The following is a 12,351-nucleotide window of genomic DNA, read 5'->3' as shown; positions in this document are numbered from 1 at the left end:
TCCTACTATATAGTAATGAAGTATTTGATTTCGGATGCAGTCTAGGACAATTTCAGTCCACCTTTCCATCTTATAGGAAGTGAAGCTGAATGTACTATCAGGAGGATCTCACCCTTTCTTTCCCAAAGGGAGTGTGCTGTTCCTGGAAGTCCCCTTTCAGTGGGGGCAGACTGTGTCAGCGACATGTCCATCATAACGCATCAGCCTTGAGTCCCAGTATCCCAGCATCCCCTGTGCTCTCATTCACTCTCTCACTGTCAGCCAGCGAGCTACACTTTTCTGCATGTTCAAACGTTGTTTTTTTCTCCCCTGAAACTCACTATTTTATATCTGTACTTAAACAGCCAGCGTGTGAATATTATGTGGCCATAAAACTGCTGAAATGCTGCATGGCATTATTTACACTAATAAAATGCTGCAACGCATCTGATTAAACTCGTAGATCAGGTTTGGTTTTCTCTATTCATACTGGTTTTCCACTCTCTTTGCACTCATTAATTAGCATATTAGTGATGCTACGACAATAAAAGCTTGTGTTCTGCAACAATAGCTGTTTAGCAACAGGGCTCTTGTTTAATTACAAAAGAATAATAGATTCACAAGGACACATTTTCTCCAACATACTCTAGATTCATGCCCTAGAAATGTATCTGCATGTGAGAAACCCTGAGAACAGACAGAAGTACACAGTGCAGATATATATTTCATTTCTTTTTTATAAGTGTCACATCAGGAGATGTATTGAACCCACTATATAACTCAAAGTGAAAAGTGTATTAAGGGTTACATTAAGGATATTATTATTGCATTCATCCTCACTATCTAAATTCTGAAATTTGCATGTTATTCTTCATCCATAACCATATTGAGCCACTGTACTATCTGTCTGTACTACAGCTATCAGTTATATCCTTTGTTTGTTAACTTATTGCTAATTTCCTACTCATTGAAGTGCTGCTTTATGAATTATGTGTAAAATTGTGTGAATCTGACATACAGCAGGTTATATAATTTCAGGGCATTTACAGGATGGTTGGACCACAGAGGAATTCACTTAATTTGTGTACTTTCTGGCTGTTGCTCAGCATTAAAGAAAGAGTCTGTTTTTGCTAGGACAGGTGATGGTGTGTAGTTTACCATGGATCAAATCAAGGGGGGATCAGAAACAGCTGAAGTGTCTCGAATGATGGATAGAGTAAAGTGATTTAGGATATTGAATATATTAATTTAAAGTTGAGGAGATTATGTTGAGCAGAAAAGCTTTGCTTAACTAGAAAGGTGCTGTGATTGTCAGTAGTTGAAAGTAAGACTTTAGATAAGAGTCTACCCATCTTGACCAAACTCATGATGCTCCTCGTAATAAGTCTTTACAGCATGATGTGGTCAGGACTTTAATAAAATGGGATTATTTGAAGCCTACATTTCGGGGACAAAGTTGTGGTTATTTTGTTTCCTTATATGCAGCCCTTTCTGTCAACATCTGCCTTTCTCCTCCCCGTATAACATCATGTATGTGCATTTGGATTCTTCATCACTCAGTGGTTATACTTAGCAGACCTAAATCCTCCCCACCATGTTTAAATAAAGACACACGTTAATACAAAGCAGAGCAACCTTGAGTTAGCTAGGAGCATTATCCCTTGTCCATAAAGACATCCTATTCAAACTACTTTTTTTCCACACTTTTGTGTTTTAGATTGAAGTACAATGAAGCAGCATGTTCTGGGTGGATTCCAGGAGGATGAAAGTGACAGACAGAGAAAGTGAGAGAGAAGAGGATGTAACTGCATTATCGTTTTTAGTACTTACAATTTATTATCATTATTCAAGAATGTTTTCAAACAGTGCCATCAAATGGCCATTTCAACAGTATGCATGCACATATATGAAGGCACCTATAATATAACAAATGCAAAATCATGATAATATTTGGCTGCATAGTTAATGCTTTTACAAATGTGATTAACACAACATTAATAACAGGATGCAATTATTCAGTTTCAGTCAGTAGGATTAATATTTGTGCTGGTGGTTTAATGAATGCAGTGAGGTCTGAGAATCTCGAAATGCATTCCCAGATTATATCTTTTGTGACCAGACAGCGCCATCTGCTTTTTAATAAAGAAAATGTTTATACTTTCTCTGTGAGATATTGGTTTGAGGTTCATTTATAAAAATAAAACAATTATGAAATGAAATTGTGTCTTTCTCAGGTTTTCATTATAGATTGAATTGAATTGAATTGAATTGGTTGTAAACAATGGTCGTGTAGGTCAAACTGTCTGATGTATCCGGTGTCTGAAAGAAAAGGTAAATAGCAAAAAAATATAAATACATTTTGGGGGAAAGTGACAATTCCAATTGGCAGCACCATAAATTAACATCATTACTTAATTGTAAAATATATCCATTATATGCATATTTCCTGTTTTGAACTGTACTGCACTCACCTCCTCTCTTTTATTCATGCTTCCTTTTCCTGCAGACATAAAGATAATTATGAGATTATGCTGAATGTTCCATCATGTGCTCATTTTTAAAGATGTTTAATTGATGAATGACTGATTATTTGATTGTTTTTGTACCTGACTTTCGTTTCCTGTAGCAGTAATTCAATAGAGCTCCAAGCAACATCCCAGTAGATAGAGTCAAAACACAGAAAAACACTTTTTGGATTACTGAAAGGAAAGGAAGGCTTTATTAATAAATTAAAATTGTTAAATACATCTTGAGGATGAGCTAGAACATTTACATTGTACATCTTGAGCACACAATTTCATTCTGAGTTAAGGTGAAAATACAGTAAATTAAGGGATGAAAATGTTACCTTTGTTTGTTACAGTTGAGCTTTCTGTTGGAGCAGTTGTATTTGATGAGGTACAATTGATTGTTATAGGGATCAGAGCTCTGAGTGTATTCTCAGTAAAAACTGCACACTGCCAGTGCAGCGGGTCTGTTTTAGAGTTGGATAGATTCACTGTGAGACGTAACATGGTGTTTTTCTCAGTCATATTTTGCTGTTTGACCAGCACTCCTCTGTTCCCCTCCATCCTGAGCCAGACCAGCGTCACTGAATCAGTTACTTCAGAAACTTCACAGGTAAGATCCACTGACTGAATCCTCAACACACCATCAGGAGACTCCACTGAGATGGACATCAACAAATAACATGAATGACTTTTTAAATGCAGTGAACACATAAAAAAATACAACATTTCCTGTTTTAAACGTCTTATGATCAAATTTAAGTGAAAAATCAATGTATTTACTATAATTTATCTATTTCACAAACATCTGATTGTGCGTAGTATTGTTATTGCATAGTTTGTTGTTTCAGTAATACACCTGTATGTTCCACTATAATTGAAGTTCATAGGTAAGATGTGAAAGATAAAAGCTTGACTATTGTATGTTTTCTGAAGAACCTCTTCCTGGTTTAATTGGTCCTTTTATTTGAACTTCTCCTCCATTTTCAACAGCTATCAGATCAATCAGTGTGTTAGATTTTGACTCCCATGTCCACTTCCAGTACTTACTTGCAGACTTGCAGATCAGTGATACATCGCTATTACTGGAGCTTTGACTGGAGCTTTGACTTTGACTTTTTCCATCTGAATCTGGAAAACAATATGGTAACTTGGTGACTTTCAGTAGTAGATCTATCTCAGTTAGTGGCATGGATCATTTGAAAACATATTTGTGAAAAGCAACGTCTTTAGGCCTAAACATTATTTTCTTTATTTTCAATGACTTTTGCACATTCAACCTACAGTTTTCTTAATGGAAAATGTTATACATCATTATTATTTAGGCATTTAACAGGCATAAATACAGATCGTAGTAATAACAATGTAAAAATGTACTTACATGGAGTAACATTAAGTGTGTGATTCTTAACAGTTTGTACGATTCCATCTTGCATCAATCTACAGTAATATTTCCCTTCACTGCGTTTATCAACGGTGTGTAAGATGATGTAGGCAGAGGTGTTGTACATCAGAGTGCTGTTGGGTGTTTGTTCTCCATCTTTCTCCCAGTGCAAAGTGGAGGAATTAGACCGGAGAGGAACGTCACATCGCAAAGACACATCAGATCCACGCACAACTCTGAGAACTAGAATATTAGAAAAGAGTTTGAGAAACTGCAAATATCTTTATTTTTACAATCTTTTTTTTTTTTATATACTTTTTTCATATATATTTTTAAACATTGTTGCTGTATGGAAAATCAACCAACCTTCATTCTGAATCTGAGTGGTTTGAATTGGTGAATCTGCCATGTAAAATGAAAAACAATTACAATTACAACAATTACAAACAACAAACACTGCAGGAAAAAAACAAAAAACCTTGCTGAGGACACAAATACAGTTTATTTTAATTAATAATAATAATAATAATAATAATAATAATACATTTTATTTTTAGTGCGCTTTTCTAGAACCCAAAGCGCTACAAACTAATTAAATTAAAAAAACTACAATAAATGCAATACAAAGTAAAAAGTATAAATAATAAAATACTCATTACAGTACAACACAGTAGAATATTTCTGTCAGTCCATAAAAGCAATTTTAAAAAGATGAGTTTTCAACAGTTCTTAAAACTGGCTATTGTGTGAGCCTCTCTAACAGCAGTGGCAAGCGCTTTCCATAACCTAGGTGCAGCAACAGAGAAAGCTCTCTCCCCCATAGATTAATTAATATTAATATTCAAAATATTTGAACAAACAGAGGCTAAGACTGTGTGCTTTATAAATAAAACTGGTTGTCTGTCGTGGTTGTACAGTAAACATGTTTAGGTTAAACTTTTTTGAGTAAAACAGTTATATATTTTCAGTTATATATATTTTAAATAGATATTTAATTTTGTAGATACATTTTTTATTTCTTTAAAAATATTTACAAATTCTTGAATATTATCAAATCATTATTTTATTATGTTCATTTTAGAATTTATGTTGTGTCGATCAAAAAGCTGCAAAACAGGGAAGAATAAAAATATCTAGAAAGAATATTTGTCTTTTTGATATGATCAGTAGTTAAAGTGAGACTCACCGGTGGCATGAAATCTGGAATAAAATCCACACATCAAAATAAAGATTGTAAAAGGTGTAAGTGGCATGATTCTTCTTTCAAGTGCCTCAGATAAAGTGATGCACTCTGAAGAGTTTAGAGGAAGTGCTAGCCAGACAACAACGTGTGTACGTGTGTGTGTGTGTGTGTGTGTGTGTGTGTGTGTGTGTGTTCTTTCAGTTGCATATGTTTTGGTTTAAACAGCTCTAAGCCCATTTAATGTAATGTTGCATTAATACAATGTTTATAAACTACATATTATTTTTAGACAAAAATTCCTTTCCAGTTCAGGAAATGGTTGCTAAAATGGTTGCTAAACTGAACAATTTTGAGGTCTATCTCAGGCACATGAAACTGTGATCTAAAATGTGATATGAAGTCACAATCTCACCAAGTTTGTACAACCTGGCATAAATGGCTCGAATCCTGTATCAAATGAAGGCCCGCCTTCTGAAAAACAAAATGTGCTGTGATTGGTTAACTAGGCCAGTGTGTGTTGTGACTGACAGCACTTGGCACCTGCTCGGAAATGTCATGCCCCTTACCATAGCTGCCCTCTGCAGCTTCGGTGTATATTTTCATAAATCAAATCAATTTGAAAACCAAGGTTTGAACAGCATTGTTGTTGATGAACACCATGTCTATGCTGGTCCACAAGTTACACCAGTATCTAGCCAGCTTCTAAACTAATGCTGGTCTAAACTGGATTTAGCTCAGTTGGCAAAAAAGAATGCCATTTTTAATGGATTAAAAATTCTGCAATTCCTTAAGCAAAATATTATGTTCCTACAGGGCCGTGCACAGACATTTTGAGGGGCAGTGGCCCAAGTCAAGAATATGGGCACAAGAGGGTGAGTGCTTGTTAATAAAAACTATCAAGTTGTTACAAATATACAGTTAAAAGAGAAGACAGCACAGATTATTACTTATCTGCATGTGTCTGTTGGGGGGGGGGGGGATGGGCAGAAACAGCTGAAGTGTCTGTAGTTATGGATAGAGTAAAGTGATTTAGGATATTGAAAATATTAATTTCAAGTCAGGGAGATTATGTTGAGCATGAGCTTTGCTTAACTAGAAAGGTGCTGTGATTGTCAGTAGTTGAAAGTAAGACTTTAGATAAGAGTCTACCCATCTTGACCAAACTCATGGTGCTCCTCGTAATAAGTCTTTACATCATGATGTGGTCAGGACTTTAATAAAATGGGATTATTTGAAGCCTACATAACAGGGACAAAGATGTGGTTATTTTGTTTCCTTATATGCAGCCCTTTCTGTCAACATCTGCCTTTCTCCTCCCCGTATAACATCATGTATGTGCATTTGGATTCTTCATCACTCAGTGGTTATACTTAGCAGACCTTGTCAAGCATTTAAAATCCTCCCCACCATGTTTAAATACAAAAAAAAAAAAACATTTAAACAAAGCAGAGCAACCTTGAGTTAGCGAGGAGCATTATCCCTTGTCCATAAAGACATCCTATTCAAACTACTTTTTTCCACACTTTTGTGTTTTAGATTGAAGTACAATGAAGCAGCATGTTCTGGGTGGATTCCAAGAGGATGAAAGTGACAGACAGAGAAAGTGAGAGAGAAGAGAATGTAACTGCATTATCCTTTTTAGTACTTACACTTTATTATTATTATTCAAGAATTTTTTTCAAACAGTGCCATCAAATGGCCATTTCAACAGCATGCATGCACATATATGAAGGAACCTATAATATAACAAATGCAAAATCATGATAATATTTGGCTGCCTATTGATGCTTTTACAAATGTGGTTAAAACAACATTAATAAAAGGATGCAATTATCCAGTTTCAGTCAGTAGGATTAATATTTGAGCTGGTGGTTTAATGAACGCAGTTACTGTAGGTCTGAGAATCTCGAAATGCATTCTCAGATTATATCTTTTGTGACCAGACAATGTTTAATAATGAAAATGTTTATTCTTTCTCTGTGAGATATTGGTTTGCAGTTCATATATAAAAATATTATATAAAATAATAATAAATATATGAAATTGTGTCTTAGGGTTTCATTATAGACTGGAGTTATATTTTAAGTCTGAAACCTGGACTTGTTGAAAACAATGGTTGCGTAGGTCAAACTGTCTGATGTATCCGGTGTCTGAAAGACAAGGGTAAAGTGATAATTCCAATTGGCAGCACAATAAATTAACATCATTACTTAAATGTAAAATAAATACATTATACGCATATTTACTATTTTGGACTGTACTGCACTCACCTCCTCTCTTTTATTCATGCTTCCTTTTCCTGCAGACACAAAGATAATTATGAGATTATGTTGAAATTTTGGACACAGTTTTTGGACAAAATATTTTGTTGATTTAAATACCTCTTTCATGTCCCATATGGTTGATATTCATATAGACTGGTTCAGATTCCTGAGGGCCAGAGTGCACTGAAATGATGGCAAACACAGCAAGAGTTACAGAAAGAAAGAAAGAAAGAAAGTTATGTCCCATCATGTGCTAATTTTTGTTCAATTGATGAATGACTGATTATTTGATTGTTTTTGTACCTGACTTTCGTTTCCTGTAGCAGTAATTGAATAGAGCTCCAAGCAACATCCCAATAGATAGAGTCAAAACACAGCAAAACACTTTTTGGATTACTGAAAGGAAAGGAAGACTTTATTAATAAATTAAAATTGTTAAATACATCTTGAGGATGAGCTAGAACATTTACATTGTACATCTTGAGCACACAATTTCATTTTGAGTTAAGATGAAAATACAGTTAATTAATGGATGAAAATGTTACCTTCGTTTGTTACAGCTGAGCTTTCTGTTGGAGCAGTTGTATTTGATGAGGTACAATTGATTGTTATAGGGACCAGAGCTCTGAGTGTATTCTTAGTAAAAACTGCACACTGCCAGTGCAGCGGGTCTGTTTTAGAGTTGGATAGATTCACTGTGAGACGTAACATGGTGTTTTTCTCAGTCATAGTTTGCTGTTTGACCAGCACTCCTCTGTTCCCCTCCATCCTGAGCCAGACCAGCGTCACTGAATCATTTACTTCAGAAACTTCACAGGTAAGATCCACTGACTGAATCCTCAACACACCATCAGGAGACTCCGCTGAGACGGAGATCAACAATAACATGAATTACTTTTCAAATGCAATGAACACATGAAAAATGTAACATTTCAATCAGTGTGTTAGAATTTGTCTCCCAGGTCGACTTCCAGTACTTACTTGCAGACTTGCAGATCAGTGATACATTGGTATTACTGGAGCTATGACTGGGGCTTTGAATGGAAATGGTTTGACTTTGACTTTTTCCATCTGAATCTGGAAAACAATATGGTAACTTGGTGACTTTCAGTAGTAGATCTATCTCAGTTAGTAGCATGGGTCATTTGAAAACATATTTGTGAAAAGCAACGTCTTTAGGCCTAAACATTATTTTTCTTTATTTTCAATGACTTCTACACATTTAATCTACAGTCTTCTTAATGGAAAATGTTATAGATCATTATTATTTAGGCATTTAACAGGCATAAATACAGATGTAATGTAATAATAACAATGTAAAAATGTACTTACATGGAGTAACATTAAGTGTGTGAATCCTAACAGTTCGTACGCTTCCATCTTGCATCAATCTACAGTAATATTTCCCTTCACTGCGTTCATCAACGGTGTGTAAGATGATGTAGGCAGAGGTGTTGTACATCAGAGTGCTGTTGGGTGTTTGTTCTCCATCTTTCTCCCAGTGTAAAGTGGAGGAATTAGACAGGAGAGGAACGTCACATCGCAAAGACACGTCAGATCCACGCACAACTCTGAGAACTAGAATATTAGAAAAGAGTTTGAGAAACTGCAAATATCTTTTTTTACATTATAATTTTTTTTTTTTTTTATATTGTTGCTGTAGGGAAATTCAACCAACCTTCATTCTGAATCTGAGTGGTTTGAATTGGTGAATCTGCCGTGTAAAATGAAAAACAATTACAATTACAACAATTACAAACAACAAACACTGCAGGAAAAAAAACAAAAAACCTTGCTGAGGACACAAATACAGTTTATTTTAATTAATAATAATAATAATAATAATAATAATAATAATAATAATAATAATAATAATAATAATATATTTTATTTATAATGCGATTTTCTAGAACTCAAAGCGCTACGAACAAATAAAATTCAAAAACTACAATAAATGCAAGAAAAAATGTAAAAAGTATAAATCATAAAATACTCATTACAGTACAACACAGTAGAATATTTCTGTCAGTCCATAAAAGCAATTTTAAAAAGATGAGTTTTCAACAGTTCTTAAAACTGGCTATTGTGTGAGCCTCTCTAACAGCAGTGGGAAGCGCTTTCCATAACCTAGGTGCAGCAACAGAGAAAGCTCTCTCCCCCATAGATTAATTAATATTAATATTCAAAATATTTGAACAAACAGAGGCTAAGACTGTATGCTTTATAAATAAAACTGGTTGTCTGTCGTGGTTGTTAATCACACACTGACACACAGTAGACATTTTTAGGTTCAATTGTTTTGAATAAAACAGTCATTTCCACTTTTAAATAGATATTTAATTTAAATTCAATAACAGTGGATATGAAAACTAAAGATTACTGTACATAAAGTATTATTTTGTTCTTTAAAATTGTTTTCAAATGGCTTGAACATTTTCAAATCATTCTATAATTTATTATTTTCATTTTAGAATTTATGTTGTGTCAATCAACAAGCTGCAAAATAGAAAATAATTAAAATATCTAAAAATAATAATTTTCTTTTTGATATGATCAGTAGTTAAAGTGAGACTCACCGATGGCATGAAATCTGGAATAAAATCCACAAATCAAAATAAAGATTGTAAAAGGTGTAAGTGGCATGATTCTTCTTTCCAGTGCCTCAAATAAAGTGATGCACTCTGAAGAGTTTCAAGGAAGTGCTAGCCAGACAACAACGTGTGTACGTGTGTGTGTGTGTGTGAGTGTGTTATTTTACTTATACATGTATCGGGTAAAATGTACTAATTGTTATCACCTTACATACTAAGCTTGTTGATTGCATTGATCATTGGAAAAAAATGTATTACAACTTTTCAAAATATTTATGTTTAAATATGCAAATGAGGCATTATTTAATGACATGTGCTCGTCTGCATACATTTCTAGTAGAAAAATCTGAACACTGGATGAAGTTAATTTCAAAATTCTTGTTTATTTATTTATTATTATTATTTTTTACATATTGAAGTCAAATATTTTTACAGACGGAATTTTGGGTATCTTTTTTTTGTTTTTTTTTTGTTTTTTTTGTCACTCCATAATTCAGAAAATACTTTGAACAGCCAGAAAACAATATAGTTTCACAATTTTGGGGGGAATAAAATGTTGTATATAATCAAGAAAATTATATATGAACGAATCCCTCTCTAAAAACCATCAGAATATAGACAAATGTGTAAAGATAAATGTGTAAAGATTCTTGTGTGTAAGTGCCCCTGAAGTAGAGATTTATGGCTCAGTGAAACTTATTTTGAAAAAAAGCCTGTAAAAATATGTATTGTAATTGAAAGCTGTTGATACAAATAGTAAAGTGCTATAAAAGAAACAGTGTATTTTGGATGTTTTCTTTCCATTAGTCAAAAAACCAAAAAAACAAAAAAAATTTAAGAAAAGCCAAAAAGCCCAGAATCTAAAAATTGACAGGTGCACGAAAAAAATGTGTTTTTACTTGCAGTGTCTCTCCTTATACAGCTCTAACTGCATTTTATGTAATATTACTTTAATAACTTGTTTACAAACTACATATTATTTTTAGATGACTGGTTTGCATGATTAGTTAATTTCCATTGCAGGAAATGGTTGCTAAACTGAACAATCTTGAGGTCTATCTCAGGCACATGAAACTGTGATCTAAAATGCGATATAAAGTCACAATCTCACCAAGTTTGTAGGAGGTCCATTATTAAAGAGGTCCTATTTTGCTCTTTTTCAAAGTCTTGATTTTGTTTGGGGATGTAGAACAGGCTCTCTCACACTAGGTTGTTTGAAAAACACAATATTTTTCACATATTTTACATGATTACAACACCTCTCTCCCCAGTCTGGCATAAACTGCTCGAATAGTTCCTGTATCAAATGAAGGCCCGCCTTCTGAAAAACAAAATGTGCTGTGATTGGTTAACTGGGCCAGTGCATGTTGTGATTGACAGCTGGTCAGGAAATACATTGCCCCTTACCATAGCTGCCCTCTGCAGCTTCAGTGTAAATATTTGAAAAATCTAATCAATTTGCAAACCAAGGTTTGAACAGCATTGTTGTTGGTGAACACCATGTCTATGCTGGTCCACAAGTTACACCAGTATCTAGCCAGCTTCTAAATTCATGCTGGTCTAAACAGGATTTAGCTCAGTGGGCAAAAAAGAATGCCATTTTTAATGGATTTAAAGTCTGTACTTCCTTAAACAATATATTCCTATTGATTAGACTGATATTATTTTTTTTTTTTAATTAAGCAATTTGGGTTATATCACTGTGAATATTTTCCACCAGTGGCATATTGGATAGTGATATACACTGTACAGTTATATATTTCATTGCTTTTAATGTAATTTCAGCCTATAATAACATTCCGTTCCGTTCCCGTTATTGAATGACATATGGGGGTCCTTTTGAAAATGCAACAACTCGAACACCATCACAACCCTGTGGCGCTGCAATTATTGACAAGCTTTGGAGTGTCACAATGCTTAGATTAAGGTTGTAACCTTCCCAAAGCCCCAGCACAAATTCACTGATCTTGGTAACTAAGGGCACCAAAAGGGTGAGTACATCGCTGCTGGAGAAGGCCATGCTGCTATTCCATCCACAAAAAAATATATAATAATTTTGGGAAGGGATTTCAACCTTCAGGGAAAGATTGCTTCAGATCTTTCCTATTTGTTCTTTCAGCTTGGCAGAACAATGGGGAAGCAAGCCTTAGGAAAAAGTTCACCACAGAGACCACATCCCAGGGAGGTGACATGTGGAGATACTGATATGGACTGACCCAGCGGGCAATACTACATGGTATGGGTCTCTGAGGCAGGTCCTCCAATAGAGTAGGGATGGAACAGCTGCCTGAAGAGACTGACAGAGCAGGTCTGTCAAGAGATGACATGGGTTTACCAAGAGGGAAACCTTACCGTGGAAGAATATACATATGGGATTACCCGTATGGAATCAAGCCATATGGACACCAAAATGCTGTGGTAAAGACACGATATGTGAACGGCC

At 34.6% G+C, this 12,351-nt stretch overlaps 2 protein-coding genes across 2 annotated transcripts; both read right to left on the bottom strand.

Annotated features, from left to right (window-relative positions):
- Window positions 1-2,197: 2,197 nt before the first annotated feature.
- On the bottom strand, window positions 2,198-5,157 carry LOC113053223 (uncharacterized). Its single transcript, XM_026218075.1, has 8 exons — window positions 5,057-5,157; window positions 4,237-4,272; window positions 3,868-4,113; window positions 3,537-3,617; window positions 2,828-3,145; window positions 2,586-2,678; window positions 2,451-2,479; window positions 2,198-2,298 (listed from the first exon to the last, which is right to left on the bottom strand). The coding sequence occupies exons 1-8, from the start codon at window positions 5,121-5,123 to the stop codon at window positions 2,221-2,223; spliced, it is 948 nt and encodes a 315-aa protein (XP_026073860.1). The 5' UTR covers window positions 5,124-5,157; the 3' UTR covers window positions 2,198-2,220.
- Window positions 5,158-6,694: 1,537 nt separating this feature from the next.
- On the bottom strand, window positions 6,695-10,238 carry LOC113053221 (uncharacterized). The gene is made up of 9 exons (XM_026218072.1): window positions 9,894-10,238; window positions 8,996-9,031; window positions 8,650-8,895; window positions 8,299-8,394; window positions 7,863-8,180; window positions 7,621-7,713; window positions 7,435-7,500; window positions 7,324-7,352; window positions 6,695-7,203 (listed from the first exon to the last, which is right to left on the bottom strand). The coding sequence occupies exons 1-9, from the start codon at window positions 9,958-9,960 to the stop codon at window positions 7,135-7,137; spliced, it is 1,020 nt and encodes a 339-aa protein (XP_026073857.1). The 5' UTR covers window positions 9,961-10,238; the 3' UTR covers window positions 6,695-7,134.
- Between the last annotated feature and the right edge of the window lie 2,113 nt (window positions 10,239-12,351).

This window comes from Carassius auratus, chromosome 34 (assembly GCF_003368295.1).
Source record: "Carassius auratus strain Wakin chromosome 34, ASM336829v1, whole genome shotgun sequence".
Classification (NCBI taxonomy): domain Eukaryota; kingdom Metazoa; phylum Chordata; class Actinopteri; order Cypriniformes; family Cyprinidae; genus Carassius; species Carassius auratus.
Note: the sequence above shows the minus strand (reverse complement) of the source record. Positions and strands in the feature narration are given on the sequence as shown.